This window comes from Lutjanus erythropterus, chromosome 18 (assembly GCF_056507025.1).
Source record: "Lutjanus erythropterus isolate fLutEry1 chromosome 18, fLutEry1.hap2, whole genome shotgun sequence".
NCBI lineage: Eukaryota > Metazoa > Chordata > Actinopteri > Lutjaniformes > Lutjanidae > Lutjanus > Lutjanus erythropterus.
The window spans coordinates 21,454,489-21,471,381 of record NC_139334.1 but is presented as its reverse complement, the minus strand read 5'-3'; the positions used below and the strand labels follow the sequence as shown (position 1 = coordinate 21,471,381).

The window sequence follows — 16,893 nt, the reverse complement described above, 5'->3', positions numbered from 1 at the left end:
CCGAAATCTCTCGCGATGGCAGCAACTTTTCACCATCATCACAATAATATCAACTTCTTGGTTGAGGTACAACAAACTACAACAAATACTGGACTACAACAAATATCAAAAATAAAATTCAAATTGAAATAAAGCCGCCTAATAACAAGAAAATAAATAAACAGAAATAAGAAAATAAAAACAAAAATTAATAAATAGTGAAAAAAAATCACATAAACATAGAAGGGCTCATCTGCAATTTATGTATACATATCAAATAAGGAGAATAACCGGGGAGCTTTTTTTTATAATTCATAATCGTCAAAGCGATGGTGCAAGTGAGGTAAGGCTGCGATCGATTGCGGTTCCCGGAAAACGCATCAGAGTGGGTCCTCTTCCTGCTTACACTCTCCTTTCATCAGATGGTGACGTTTTCCGATCCAACCGGTCAGTGTGCTGTGCTGTGTTGGTAGCTGGTAGGTAGCTAGCTGCTAGCTAACCTGCTGAGCTACCTCCTCCGCCTCCGAAGGCAGCTGAACTGAGCCGTGAATGAAACCCGCACATCAATGCATCCCCGGTGGCCGCGATGGCAGCGACTGACACGGTCTGAGTGTGAGATCTTAGCCATGTAGTTAGCTCAATGGTTCACCATATCTGTAGTTAATGTTAGTGTGTGATTCGTGCCCTTAGCTATTTCCACCAGTAGCTAGCTTTTTTCTGTCCGGGACAGACGGCGGCAGCTAGCCCCCTCTCTCGCCACTACAGGAGGATGCTGAAGCTGTTCGGCGCGCTGGTTATCCTCGGACTGGCCCTGGCGTGCATCACCTCCTGGGTGCTGGACAGCTATGACACGGCTTGGCACCCCAAACGGAGCGTTCAGCACCCGCCTGTCGGTGATGGAGACGGACCTAAGGGGAGTTCTCCACCATTCCCCGGCGGCGAGTTGAACAATATATTCTGGTTTATACAGGTGCGCTTCACTCAGTCTTGCTAGCCACAGTAGCATTGTTTGGTCTTGCAAGCTATTTACTAAAAACAGAAAGATGCTGTTTAAATGTAACCAGTATTTCCATGTATAACTCTATACTCTTACATTTAAAATGAGTAGAATATCTGCCTTTTGTTTTGCAGCATTGTTATAGACAGCTATAGCTATGGTAGTTCACCCACTGAATTCCCTGAATGATTGACAGAAGGGGGTCACTGACCACAGAAGTGTGTCATTGTCGAGTAAAAAGGTGGTTCAGCAACACAGTAAGTTGTAGTCAGACTTTGCTCCTTTTGTGTTTTACAACTCTCACACTGCAGAGGGTGTTATACACACTGTGTTCATTGTAAAGCCAAAGCCCCACAGGCAAATTGTAGCTTATGATTTTAGTCTATCTAAATAAACTTTGGCTTCACTTGACTGGCTGTGTTAAAGAGGTTAGATCAGGGGGGTTTTCAAAGCCTGACCTGAAAATTAGATCAATTGCTGGTTGTCTATGAGATCCTGATTTTGTTGTTTGATTCCATAGACACTCAACGTTTGAGCCAAGATAGCCTAATAGTGCTGTTTTACATTATTTCAGTCTGCACAGGTACATTAAAAGGTCTGTCCTTAGGTATTTTGTTTGTTTCTGACTCTGGGAACAAACAGTAAAATTCCTCAATCTCTGATCTATTTCTTTAAAGCTGGGGTAGGCATGTTATTTTTGGCATCACTGGGCAAAAGGTCCATAATAAGGAGAAATCTGTAATATATTTACTTAAATAAATCTCGAAATGACCATGATGTGTCATCAGAGATTAAATTAACATGCTGAGTTGAAATACTTGCTTCTCTGACAATAACCGTACAGCCCAGTGTCCCTCTTTGAAATTTATATTCTGGGCCAGAATAACTGTTTTTGTTTGCCCATCTCACATTAATTAGAGTTCAAGTTAATGCCGAATGTTTGCCAAATGAGTAAGTGTTTATGAGTCATAAGAAATCATTAATAATCATGCAGAAGGCGTAAATGTTTTTAACGGTTAAATTGAGTAATATGTTAATGGGGTCTGGCAGGCAGTGAGACAAGCAGTCATTGAACTCAAAGTCCAGAGTGTGTATTTTCAGAGCAGTGGGCTTTGGTTTTCAGGATAACAGGCTTAACATTACAATGACAGACAACTGACAGTTATAAACAGCTGATCAGCTCACAGTGGAGCACCCGTCGTTGCTTGCTATTGCCAATTTACGATGTTGTGTGTGTCCTGTGCTCCTGCAAAGCTCCTGCAGCCTACAGAGCTTGTCCCCAAGTCTGGGGAAGAGGGGGTGGGGCAAAACAACTTGCTTCAACCATAGATGATATATTAAATAGGATGTCAACCTATTTAATATACTGTCTATGGCTCCAACTCGCTATTTGGACTGCTGTACTGAATTGCTCCTTTAAGTATAATGTAACTCAAGTGGTCTGAGAGGAAACCAGATTTCTGCTCCTCCTCTTGGCTCTGGTTTCAGGCATTACAAAATCTAGCCCCTGATGGGAGACATTGGCCAATCATAGGTTGGTAAGATAGTTGATTGATGAGTGTCAGTCCCAAAACATCAGTATCTGATGACTTGCGAATGAGACTCAACCATCAATTAACCATCTTCTCCAGAATTGCTTACTGCACCAAATCACACACATTTCGGCTTTTCTGTGATCTCCTCTTGATAACTAATGTAATAACTAATGTAATATTTAGCCTCCCTCTTTGAAAACCTGTGATCCAGAGAAATGCCAGAGCTAAGACTATTTGTAATAGCCTCTGACTCTGATTTTTATGTCTGCTTCAAGGTGTCTGACATCCACATTAGCCGATTTCATGACCCGAGACGCATCCCAGACTTTGAGAAGTTCTGCACTGATACCATCGAAGTGATCAAGCCAGCTCTGGTGCTTGCAACAGGTACAATGCAGTTTACTGAAATTCTTTGGAGGTTTTATGTATTGAAAAGAGACTGACAGGGTGTGGTCTTCATGTTAATGCAGTCCAGAAAAATATGCTGCTTAACAGGTTGTCCTCAGGGGTGTAGAGGTAGATACAGAGGTGGGTTAACTGTAGTTTACCCACCTTGTTTCCCTCACAGCTTACCCCCAACTATGGCGGCATAATTAATCAAAATATGATAGAAATTGCAATATGGGCAGGTGCAATATCCAAATCTCAGAAGCTGCATTTTTTAAAAAGGAGAAATGTGTGACAACACAGCATTATAATGAATTGCTATAGTGCTACAGAGATGTCCTGACCTGCAAATCTTCTCCTCCAGATGTAAGAGAACATGTTTATTTATTACAGACCCCAACAAAAGTCATGTCATCATCAACCATATCGCAGTATTTGCCATAAAAATTGCAATATGATTTTTTTTTTTAATATATCGTGCAGCCCAACCCATGATTGTGCCCCTTGTTGCCATTTCACAGCAGTATCTTCTTCCACTCCACAGGGGATCTGACTGATGCTAAAACGGAGAGTAAGGTGGGTTCCCTCCAGCACGAGGTGGAGTGGCAGGCCTACCACAACATCCTGAAGAGGTCCCGCGTGATGGAGCGTACTAGGTGGATAGACATCCGTGGAAATCATGGTGATTAACCGCAGCACTTTGTTATCTTGATGTCCTCTTTAAACTCTCTGGCTGAACTGAAACATCCCAGAGCACAATTAAGATTTTCTGGGGAATCCATTAACACAGGAAGTCATCCTAGCCTGTTTCTTCAGTGCTGCTTTCCCGTCCGTTATTGGATCGCAACCTATTAGATGTGAAACAAGATATCCTTACTTTGTACAGTGGCTGTCAAAAACAGAGAAGAAAGCTAGTTATTGGATCTGGAGTGTCTCTGACAGCTGTTCTGTTCTTATTGATCGCAGTTGTTGATGTGTGTCCTGTCAGTTTATCTGTTCGTGGGTTCCATGGTACGAGCAGAACCTGTTCGATATCTTGCTGTAACATGAGGAAATCTAATTCCTGGATTAAATATGTGTTTATCCATGGAGAATTTCTTCATGAGACATTCTGATCCTGAGCACTAAATCTTAGATGGCGGTCAGCAGGACCCCAGTTTGGAGAAGCAGAGGGGGACAGTAGCACAGAGGCTAAGCAATGTACAGCTGTCGACAAAATCAGCAGCAAAACATATTTTAATATCAGTTTAAGTGTACACCATATTTAGAATATTTTCACTGCTTTACTTTGCCATCAGACAGACATTTCTGATGAGAAACTGCTGTTATATAACCCAAATATGACTCTCTCAAAATCAGCCAAACTCCATGGGCAAAATCTGCAGTTTTACCTTGCGGAACATAGGATTTGCTGGTCTGCCACTTTCTTGATTAATTAGTTTGTTTGTGTTATTGTGTAACTTTGGTGTTTTAAATTGTTAATTCGGAGTCACCAAAATCACGCAATAATGCAAACGAACTAACAGACTGAGGCAGCAGTAGACCCGCAACTCTGGTGTTCTGCGAGGTAAAATTACTGTTTTTGTCAAAGAAGTTTGGCTGGCTTGGAGATATTTGGTGTACATAAGGGCAGTTTCAACTTGGAAAAGGCTGTCTGGTGGCAAGGTAAAGTGGTCAAAATATTATAAATATAGTGTACACTTAAACTGATACTAATTTGTTTAGGGAGCTTAAGTATGTTTTGTTGCTGACCCTGTCAACAGCATACATTGCTTAGCTTCCTACACCAGCACTCCTGCTGCTTCTCCCAGCTGGGGGTTGCATTGACTACTGTGGGTAATACACTGACTATGGAAAGATTACCTCATAAAACCATACTTAAAAAAACTGAACTATCCCTTTAAAGCCGTCATTTTGTCAGTGACCTCCTTTATAGTTTACATTCTGCTAAATCTCACCATTATTTCCTTTCTTCTCACAGATGCCTTCAATATAATGTCATTGGACAGCGTCAACAATTATTACCGGTTAGTATGAAATATCAATACCACAATAAATGCCTGATTTAGTCCACACCTACATGTCTTATATTAGCAACCTGAGTGTGAAGTCGATCACAGCACGTAGTAACTTCAGTGCCTCTGAAACATGAGTAGTTGCAGACCTACTTATTGACAATAATCCAAGCTGTCTGAGCTTCCTGAGGACCAAAATAGAAGCAGAAACTACATGAACAAACTGTCTCTCTTGTATTTTTGACACAAATGATGTTTTATGTGCCATCGCTGCCTCTGTTAATGCTGATTGATCTTTTATCTCCCTAATATTCCTAATGTTGCAGTCATCCTCTGCGAGACGGAGTCTGTCTCCTGTGCGAGCCTAATTTATTTATTTAAAATGCATTAAATTATCTCAGGAGTCCATCAGGATTGGAGCTGCTGGCTCCAGCCCCAGACCTCAGTATCGTCTTGCTCGCTTTGACTTTTTTGTTTCAATTTTCTCAAGGAAATACTCGGCTAATCAGAAAGTTGGCTCTTTCCACTACGTGCACAAAACTCCCTTTGGCAACTACTCCTTTGTCTGTGCGGACGCCACCCTGACTCCGGGACCCAAGAGGCCGTACAATTTCTTTGGTATTCTCAACCAGGTACAGCCGTCTAGAACCTTCCCCACACAGAACGTAAAACTTCAGGAGGCAGAGAAACTTTAAATACTGCAATCACTGGTTCACTTGGATTTGTTAAAGATTAGAAGAGACTTAAATGATTCAAGGTGATATTGCTCTTTAAGGAATGTGGCCATTGAATAGTAAACAGAAAATAAAACAAACAAATAAAAGGATTTACTGACACATAATTATTCCCCTTGGAATAATAAGGTTCTATCTGTGTTCTGAGTGGCTTTGAGATATTGAGCTTCAAAGTTTTTGCATTCCAAATAGCAAAAATGATAATGTGGAACAACTTTCTTTCATACACAAAAATAACAGACGCCCTAGATTTAGTCTGAAGCACAAAATCAAATTCATATCAAATATATATATATATATATATTTGGAACAGATCAAATGCAGGTAGAGCCTTCTAATCCTAGGAACTCGGTTTCACTTTGGAATTATAAAAGTCTGACTCGCAAAACATGAAAAGAAGCAGTAATCTTCAAGGAACAAAACCAGTTTACTCCTAACTTATTTATGTTTTTAAATTTTTGTATTTTTAAATATATTCAAGGGATTTTTTAAGCCTTCATTTGAAGTGGAACAGCTGAAGAGTAGACAGGAACGGGGGGTAGAGATAGGGGATGATGTGCAGCAAAGGGACACAGACTGGAAACAAATCGGCAGCTGCTGCAGAGGACTGATAGTCTCAGTATATGGGGTGGAGGCTCTATCAACTGAGCTACAGGGGCACCACTTTAAATTTCTTTTAAACCATAAAATTAGTGTTGTAACAGAGTGTCTAAATGTATGAGAAAGTTAAAATGAATTCTTTCTCTGACGTTTTTATGAGGTTTTGTTTTATCATGAAATGGTCTGATATGCCTGATATGATCCTGTCTTATTTTTGTGTGAAAGGGAAATTAAAAATGTGGGTGAATGAAATTAGCATTTACGTTGTGATAAAGACACCATCAATTCAAATGTAGACTATTTAAAGAACTTGAAATTTAAGATGTTTTAAGACTTTTTAAAGAACTGCAAGAAGACCAACAATGCTTAGGGTTATTATTTTAAGTCTATAACCTTTATTCCAGTCACAGGAGAAAACCTGAACCTGTCATTTAACTTAGTGCTTACCTCTTAATGTGCTGCTGCTGCAGACTAACACCAGGAAGCTAGTGTTAGCTGGCTATCATGGTAGCTGACAATGAAAATAAATTCCTCAGCAAGATCAAAGACGATAAAAAGACTGAACTTGCCTGTTTGTCCTTCATGAGACCGTCAGTCTTCTTCTTATCGAGCCAAGTTAGAGTTTGACTTAGTAGAAATAATCTTAATTTTTAAGTTATAAGCCCAAAAAATTGCATGTAACTTAAAAAAAAACACCTTTGTGTTAATGAGTTGACACACAACAAAAATATTTTAATAGCTCAATTGCGAGACAAATGTCGGAGAGAACCATATAATTTCAAAGAGGCCAACTGACAGAGCGTACAACATCCAGTCGCCTCGTAATTTAAATGGTAGACAGTTCTGTAAACATGGTTCACAGTTATTTTTCTGTCTTCAAAGGATTAATTAAAGCACTTACAAACTGTAGCTAATGAATGTAATGGAACATATAATCATTATATTGTGTTTTTTGACAGACTCAGATGGACTTGCTGGACACGTTCAGAGCTGAGAGTCTGAAGAGCAACCAGTCGATCTGGTTTGGCCACTACACCACATCCACTGTCGTCTCCCCTTCTCCAGGAGTTCGGGACATGATGAGGTAACAGTAAACGGGGATGTTAGAAGCTAAACCAGTTTCTCTTTTAAAACTGGGTGTGTAAATATGTATTTTTCCATCAAGTCACTGTGCAAACATTCAGAAGCCAAAGGTCAGCAGCATTTGACTGGCAGTTTGTTTTAATTCCATCCTATTAAAGGAAAAATATGTAATATATTTACTGTACTAAATCATAAAATGACCATGATGTGTCATCAGAAATTAAGGAATCATGTTTAGTTGAAATACTGGCTTCTCTGACAAAAACACTACAACCAGCATGCTGTCCTTTCCATTCTAGGCTGGAATAACTGGTTTTGTTTGCCTGTTTCATGTTAATTAGAGTTCAGATTTATGCCGAATATTCGCAGAGTGAGTAAGTGTCTGTTTATGAGTCGTAAGAAATCGCTGATAATCTTTTAGAGTTTGGTAAGCAATAAGTTAGGCAGCCACTTAACTCAAAGTTGTGTTTTAGATCTGCAGTTGCATATCTGTGCGGCCACCTGCACACACTGGGCGGCCTGATGCCCGTCCTCCACAGCCGACATCCCAAAGGCACCCTGGAGCTGGAGCTGGGCGACTGGATGGACAACCGCAGGTACGGAAAACAACAGGATCGAAATTCTTTTTTGCGAGACAGACCTGGCCAAGGGAGCAGCCAATCAGCTATTCAGACACAGTCAATAAAAACAAGCACGTCTCCATCACCATGTTCTGTACGACGCCCTTAAATTCATGCATCTAATTTCAGATCTTTTTGGAAATTATTCCATGCCCGTGGTGCATAGCAGGAAAGTGCAGTTTTCTTCACTTGGAGGAGTGTAGCTGATAACTACTTAAGATGACACAGAGAATCCTCCCATAGAAATATACAAAGCCATTCAGTCCTCCTACACAGTATCTGCAGGTCTTGAAAAGTAAAAAAGGGTATTAGAGGGTATTAAAATGTCTTAAATTTAATTCACAAAAGTATAAAGTATCTTATCTTGCCTGAAGTGATGTCAGTTCTAAAATGTTTTTGGGCTGTCGAGAGGCATTGTATACCTATAAACTAAAAGTGGGATTGTTTGGACAGTGGATTATGCACAGAGAAGCCAGTTCAATCCTTTATTTATAGAGTTTCAGTCAGCAACATCAGAGCTGTGGTAAGAGCTGTCACTTCTGTTGTTAGCTACGGTAGCTAGGAAGCTCATTGACTCATAATAGGCAAGCGAGCAAAAACTTTAATTAACATAAATGAATGAATCATTTTTAATTGTGCTGCTTATCTGGTTCTAGGTTGCACTAATTTAATTATGCGTGTCATTAGGAATTATTGTTGTATGCTGTCTGGAAAAAAGCATCATGATAATAAATAATTCTTGGATGCAACATCATTAAATTGCATTCTGTGTCGTATTAAAAAGCTCTTAAAAAGCGTTAAAATTAGCTTGATGAACCGTGCAGAAACCCGGCCTCACATCTGTCTGCAGGTACAGAGTTCTGGCGTTTGACCACGACCTGCTGAGTTTCTCTGACCTGAGGTTTGAGCAGTGGCCTGCGGTGCTCATCACCAACCCCAAGGACGCACAGTACCTGCATCCCGGAGTGGAGCCGCTGGGTCGAATACGCAGATCGACACACATAAGGTGATTGTTCTCTGTGTGTGGACTGTTTGTTGAACCATAAAACCTTCGCTGGCTCCACTTTACATACCTCTGTCTAGGAGGATGTTTTTGTTTTTGTTGTCTGATTGCTACCAGCAGTACTGAATATCGCAAAATCTACTAACAGTTTTCACTGCCAGTAGTAGTTACATCTTTGAAAGGATGTAGATTCCTTGTATTTTATGTGTGATGCTAAAGCCAAAACCATATATTTCAATGGTAAAACACACAGATTAACATCCTTAGTTCCCATGTACGTCTTATGTACGTGGGACATACATAAGAGATGCATAAGAAACAAACAGGACCTTAGGAAGTTAATTACCATGTGACTCTTAAGGCAAATATCCAGCTAATTCATGGATATAAATTATATGACTTCCATTTTCCCCCAAGCTCTGATGAAAGATGAGATGAGATTAGTCAGCTTTGTCCTGATAATCTGATGTGTGCGTGTGCGCGTGTGCTATCCTTTTACCTTTGTTTTCAGTGCCATATGATAAAAACATTATGTCATGGGCCGTGGAGCAAGTTATTTTTAGTTCTGGATCTGGATCCAGGAATCTTTTAGAGGACGTGTTACCATTAGGAGACAAGGCACATCTAAACATTTAGTCTCTTTCTCATGAATTAGTGCAGATATTTAAATGAGCATATGTGCCCTGTTTTTATCTGTCATTTCATTTGTCAAATCTGGATGCAGAACATTTTAACATTTTCCTTTTTTTCTCTTGGCGCTAAGTCAGCAGCGTTCCTACACATTTTCCGTTTCAAAATGCCATGCTTTTCCAGACTTTTCAGTTGATTTTTCAGACCATATTTGACATCTAGTCTTCTATTCTCATTTGGAATCTGTAGCCAACCAGCCTCTATATTTGGGATTGTCAAACCAGTCCTTGGAAAACTTGCATTTACCCATTTTGGCCATTGATCCCACACTCTTACATGGAAAGTTAGATGACATTTCACTGTAAAATATCCCTGCAGAAGATGAAATAAACTAACCCGTGCTACCTATGCTCACATTTTTTCCCTTAACATATTGAATAAATAATATTATATTATTCTTCCCTGTGATATTTCTTAGTCTCTCTTATAAATTAGAACCAAATGAGTTGACAAAGATTAAGTATTTTAGTTTTCATGGTGTCTGTGCAACCTTGTTTATTGATTGTGAGCATGGAAATGATGATGAATGTGGCCATAAAAGTTTGGTTTCCTTATGCAGAAAAGATAGTCTGTTTACTTTTCTGTTATCTACATCACTGCATAACTCATTAATCTTTAGACAAGCTTAAAGTTTGGTATATATGAGATATATAAGATATTGCTGACACTTGGGGCAGAGCTGTTTTCCAGCTGTGACGTGCAGGGGTAGATGCTCATATGATCAATTTATATTAGAAATTAAACTTTATACAGATATTTTCTTTTTTCCACACTAAGTTACGACAACTGTAAAATCAAATTCCGTGCTTTTCCATACTGCGTAGGAACCCTGAACTGCCTGTGTCTAATTTTCAATATTAACACATGAATTTTTCTGGTTCTCAATAGGATCCTGGCCTTCTCTGAAGCTCCGATCACAGCGGTGCATGTGAGCGTAGATGGAGAACCTCTGGGGAAAGGCCACTCTGCTGGAGGTCCTCTCTACGTTCTGCTGTGGGATCCGTCTCTCTACCTCACTGGACTGCACACCATCAGAGTTAAAGTGGAGGTCAGAGCAGTCATTCATTTATCTTCCACTTACAGTGAGGCACATTCAGAGACTTTTAAATATTTCATAAGTCTTCTTGATTAAATTTGGTAGCTTTGTTTGCCTGACTTGAATTATGATTCAGTTGATGTGCTGTCTGGGCGCCGTGGCTTTGATACAATACTTACTATTGATCACTAGCAATTCTACTATTATACAGACTTTTTTTTCACCCTGTACCCTATTTTCCCATGTTTTTGTGTCTGTGACTAATGGGAACGACAACTTTTTAAATTGGTTCACCACTGAGAAAGAGCTCTGCAGCCAGAAGAAGTGAAAATGTGCTACAACTTACCCCTAGGGACAACAGTCAAAGTAAGTTCACTAAAAGTCCTTGTTTTTGCCACTGACAGGCTCAGATTGTTATTCTAAGTGTCTGACAATATTATTGAAAGGATCACTATAAAGAGAGATCATTTTGTTTAACCAGAAACAGCTATGTCATTGCTCATTGTCATCTTCATTCAATCTCGACAGAAGCAAACTCACCAGAAATGTCCTGGCTCATTTTTTTAACTGCTCTAACAATCACCAGCTCTGGTTGTTTTGTCGAAATACACCCTTTATTCATGGTAGAGGAGCGAGAGGGAGGTCAGACATCAGAGAAGCAGCAGGAAGAAAAGGCATTACAGCCAGAATATTTTCACATCTCCCTCTGTGAATTAAGCATTTATTTTGACCAAACAACCAGAGTTTTGGATTGTCGCAGTGATGGAAAAATGAGACAAGAAGTTTTATTTTGTTTCTTTAAAGATTAAATGAAGGTGACATGATTGCAGTTTTGTAAAGGAAGTCTGGTTAGTTTGGCAAGAGCAATGAAACAGCTCTTTATGGTTAAACAGAAAGCATCTCACACTAACAAAAGTGTATCAATCCTTTCCATAATGTTGCCAGACACTTTCAATAACAATCTTGAGCCTGTTCATGGTAAAACAAGTATTTTTAGTGGATTTGCTTTAATGGTGTGCAGCTGCGCAGAGGGATTAGTTCAGTTTCGCTTCTGCCGGCTGCAGCGCCCTCCTTCAATACTGGACCAATTTCAAAAATTGTCGTCCCCATTAGTCACCTAGGCACAAAAACATGGGAAAACAGGGTCATGGTTGACAAATACTGACATTACCCTTTTTTCTCCTTCCTTATCTTTTTTGTGTGCGTCAGGACTCGGCAGGCCGGTCGTCAGTGCGGGAGCAGCACTTTACTCTGGAGGACGACCTGACTCCTAGCTTTGGTTTCGTGCAGTCCTTCATCCTCCTCACAGACCACTACATCCTGGGCCGAGTGGCCTTCATATTCATGATGCTGCTGAATGTCGGTGTGCTGTTCGCCTTCAGGTTCCTGCGTGTTCCTTCTGGGAGAGGTGAGCTGTCACTGTCCGTCCCGCAAACAAATACATCATCATAATTTAATTTTAATTGCAGGGAAATGAAGTGCGATTACCTGAACTGAACTATTAAAATCTGCTCTGTTATTGGCCGCAAGCAGGGTTCATAATGAAAATATGCAGACTACATGTTAATTTATCATGTTAAAAAAAGTTTTGTATTACCATATAGGTGTAAGTAATAATTTAAATAACAATAATTGTTCTTTTCTATACATTTCTGACATCTACAGGATTGACCTTTCAAGTGTGTACAGCGCTCCATCTGGTCAGTACAGCTGACACCTTCTACTACTCTCTGCTGCTGTTCAACCTCTGTACAGCCTTAGGTGGGTCAACTGCTTTTTCTTCTTTCCTTTTTGTGTAGTGCTTCAGGCACAGAAACGTAAAATAAACGGGTAAAAATAAGATATATTTTCCTCATAATGATGCCTCTGTTTCTGTATAAATATCTCCTATGTTTCTGTCTCTCCTGCTGCAGGTCCGTGGTTCATAGGAGAGCTTATAGATGGTCATAGTGGTGCCTGCTTCGCCTTTGGGGTGTTCATCGATGGACACTTTCTGGAGGGCAGCCTCACTTATGTTGTCGGAGTTGTTCAAGTAAGAAAATGTTATTGTACACAATTACATCTCAGCGCAATGTCGGTAAAAGGGCAAGACCCTCGGCAGACTGACACAGTTAGCGACTTGCAAATAAACACAGTGGCACATTTGAGAGCTAAAGAGACGGATATTTTCCTCAGGAGTTGGTAGCTGCCCAGAAGAACAACACCAAATGAGTTAGTGTTGCTCCATATGTGTGTTACTAGGCAAGTTTTTTACGAAAAATTCACCATTTTAACATAAACGGTGGTAATGCGTCTGTGTTGTGTTCACAGCTTCTTTTCACTGCCTCCAAGTGGCCAAAAATAAGTTATTGCATGTTTAACTTTTTTGTTATGTTGTCATACCACTCACATTTTTAGATTTTTTTTTAAGCTAAACATGTTGCACTGAACTACTAGTGTGTTTTTGATTCTGCACAAAATCTATACCTTAAACCTTGAAAAGGGAATTAAGGAAAAGTGAGAAAACATTTCTTGGAAAAAGTCTGTATGTTTCTTTAATATTAGCTATTTATTTTCATGTTAAATACTCAATATTTTTAACTGTTTCGCCTGTAATAATACTTCATATTAAACTATCTGACAAGGAAAAATCATTGTTTGTTTGAGCTGCTCAAGTCATGTCCTCATTTTAAGGGTTCACAAACCAAAACAGGTTGCAAACCACTGTTTTATGCTTCCATTAATAAATTTGTACTCAAAGGGACAGTTCAAGCCAAAATCAAAGCTACATATTTTTCCTCTGTCCTGTCATCCAATTCATCCATGTAGATTTTTTTGTGCAAGTTTGCGAGTTTTGGGGATATTGGCTGTAGAGACGTCTGCCTTCTCTCAAATATAATGGGACTAAATGGCTTTTGCTGCTCAAAGCACAGACCTTGTTGTGAGCAGTTTCATCTAGGAACTACTTTTTTCTGGTAGAAAGAAAGTATTCTGGTAGATTCAAGGTCTGTGGATTATGTTGAGTAACCAGTTCATGGATTTTGAAAAGAGACACTAGTTTTGAGTTTTTCAGATGCACTTTTTTTGTGCTTTGAGTACCGAGGCTGAGTGCCATTTAGTCCTGTTGTATTTGAAAGAAGGCAGACAACTGTACCCCTACCTCTACCTCCAAAACTGAGCAAATCAACTAGCAGTACAGATTTTGGGATGAACTGTCCCTTTAACCTCATTTTATAGAATTATTATAGTCATCTTCATCTGATATTAAGGATTCATCACATCTAACTGGATTAATTTCCTCTCCTCCAGCTCCTGTTCTTCAACATGCCCCTCACCTCTTATCTGTGCTGGAGTCTCCACCACCGTTGCCGCGGCAACACCTTCCGATCCCACTTCCTGCGGCCGGGCTGCCGCTGGCGGACTCTGGCGGTTCACCTCTTCATGCTGCTGCTGCTCACTTGGCAGGCGCACTCCTGCTACTTTCTCCTGGAGACCTACGGCCCCATGGCCTTTTTCCTGTCTCCTGTCCGCACATGGGCGCTAGGGCTCAGTCTGCTATTGGTGTACCGCGCCTGGACAGGCCCCGCCCCTCTCGTTCGTGACAACAGCAAGAACGTCGCTCCCTCTTGACAGTAATTGCACTGTACCGCCACGATTCCCCCTCGAGCCTGACTCACAGATATATTTTGCTGTCTCTATCCACCCTGGAAGCCTCAATTTTCCGCACACAGCAGCCCCCCCCTTCCTTTCTTTCTCCTCTTCGTCCTTCCAAAGCCACTTCACAGTACATCACTCACTATCCTGTTTCTAGATAGTATTGTTTACTTAATATGCATGTTATTGTAAAGCACCGGTGAGCACATTTCTGGCCATATTCATAGCAATGTGTACAGTGTAAAAAACAAAACACCTTGGCTACATCGAGGGTAAAATAGCCTCTTTAAGCTATGTGAGGACTAGTCCAATGTGTGCCGCAGTTGACAGTATCAGAGCTGTATCCTGCTGTGGTTTAAGCTGACTCATTTACTTGAGCTTTAGCACTTTTTGGAAGTGTTGCCTTGGCCGAACGCCACTTCACCACTGCCAAAGGGAATAAGAAAGATCTCACCTTTTATTCTTCCCTCTGAAAATCATTTTCATTCACTAACGAAGGCTGGACGTGCCAAACCGATCCTCGTGTTTACCTTCTGACACACAAATCATGTGGGTAAGAAAGGCATCATTTTGTATGCTGTAAGCTTTTCCTAACTTCCCATGGTTGACAGAGCGCGGTAGTTACGGTAACTCTGGTGAAGGTGACACCGTTAATGCAACGTAGACGATCATATTTTCAAGTTTATCCTACCTTCCAGAGTCCTGCCCGTTTTCACTCTGTGCCCCAATAACAGTTGAGGAAACATGACACCTCAGTCAACTGTCTTCTTTCCTCTTTCTTGTACTTATCCTGCATTCTAGGTCGCATACTTTTTCATTTTACTTTTAATATGTTCTGCCACTGCCCCTGCAGCGTACATACTGTTGCATGCAGTATGCATACAGTTTGGACATACTAATTCTTCGTAGCATGGCACCTTGGATTCTCATACACCCATCACAAAGGATTGTGGGTCAGAATAACCAGAAAAGCATTGTGGCTTCCATACTCCAAATGCGACCGGATGCATTAGGACATCCTGTTATTTTCTGTATTTTCTGCACACTGCATTCCATATGCCATGTATTGGGACATACTAAATGTTTTTCTGACATTTCTAGGCTCATCTGTTATGAAAAGAAAAACAAATTTTGAAGATGGTTAAAAGATGTTGTTGGGGGACCTGTAAAAACTCCTGCTGCAAAATCTGTTGTTCTTCCTCCATCAATTGACGTCACTGGATAGAGCCAAGATTTTTAAAATTCCAGTACCCGTGCTGCCATATTATTAAGGATGTCAGAAAAAGATTTAGTATGTCCCAATACATAGTATGCCAAATGCGATATACTAAAAATGCCAGGATATCCTGCTGCGTCTGGTCACTTTCTGCAGCATGCAAGCCAGCACTCTTTTCCAGCTATTCTGACGTACAATCCTTTGTGGCAGGTGTATGAGCAAGAGGGTCAAAGTTCAAGTCGCCATATTATGAGAAAGTTGTGTGTTCCAAATACTGCATGCAACATTACATATTTTGTGTAGGCAGCTGCAGTACATACAATAAGTATGTGATATGGAAAGCAGGGTAAATGTGCTTATGTCACCTAGCACTGTGTTTTGGCCAATAAAGTAATAGCTATAGGCTAGGGTGGTAATAACACAGTAACATGGGCATGGGAGTTACAAGCTCCCCTGCAATGCATCCTGGTACATGCAGGCACTATTGCACGGCTCTGTGAGCAGGAAAACTTAGTTTTATTTGTCAACATAGCACTCACTGAGGAATTTATTGCTTCAATTGACTGCATTTACCATCAACACTGACTGGATATCCACATGAAAAGTGACTTTTCCCTTTCAGTTGGCTAATTTTAATAAAATGCTAATGAACTAGCTAGCTAATCTACATCAGTAATTAGTTACATAGTTAGCTAGCATTTTGCTAAGATTAGCTCATTTAAGATTTGAGTTTTTGCAGGAAAAGAGAAAGTTGACCAAGACACCGAGCTTTCTCAACTGTTATTGGAGTGCAGAGCAAAAAGGGGTGGGACCTACAAAGGATTATTTATGGAGGACAAAAACTGCCAAAATCAAAAATAAAGAAATAAATACATGGCTCAATAACTGAATTAATATGGCATTAAATGCACCAAAAATAAATTTAAAAATAAATGTAGGCGTTCGTTAATTTATAAAATGGCACATAAATTGATATCTCAAAGTTTAAAGTTTGTTGGTATATTTACGTTTGTATTAATTCCCCTATTTATATACAAATGTATAGTCAATCTAAGCGCTCTGATGTTGATCAACCAAGAGGCGACAAGTGGACACCATGACACACTAATAAACGGAAATAGAACGTTTAATAAATAGGAGGATGCAAAAAGGACAATAATACAGAAATAAATACATCTGAAAATTAATAAATTAAATTCAAAAGTAAATAAATAGGGGAATCAAAACAGACATATAAATGTATGTCATTTTATAAATTAATTAATTCTTGAATATGTTTTTAATATTATGATTGGTGAATTTCATGTCATATTAATGTAGTTATTGCATCATTTATTTTTTTATTTTGGTCTATCTTACATAATG

The 16,893-nt window shown here is 39.9% G+C and overlaps 1 protein-coding gene across 1 annotated transcript; it reads left to right on the top strand.

Moving 5' to 3' along the window:
• The first annotated feature begins 95 nt into the window (after positions 1–95).
• tmem62 (transmembrane protein 62) lies at positions 96–15,153 on the top strand. Its single transcript, XM_084742812.1, has 13 exons — positions 96–949; positions 2,787–2,898; positions 3,443–3,580; positions 4,880–4,925; positions 5,404–5,545; positions 7,207–7,331; positions 7,804–7,926; positions 8,801–8,956; positions 10,532–10,691; positions 11,889–12,087; positions 12,345–12,440; positions 12,593–12,711; positions 13,968–15,153. The coding sequence occupies exons 1-13, from the start codon at positions 749–751 to the stop codon at positions 14,286–14,288; spliced, it is 1,938 nt and encodes a 645-aa protein (XP_084598938.1). The 5' UTR covers positions 96–748; the 3' UTR covers positions 14,289–15,153.
• The last annotated feature ends 1,740 nt before the right edge of the window (positions 15,154–16,893 follow it).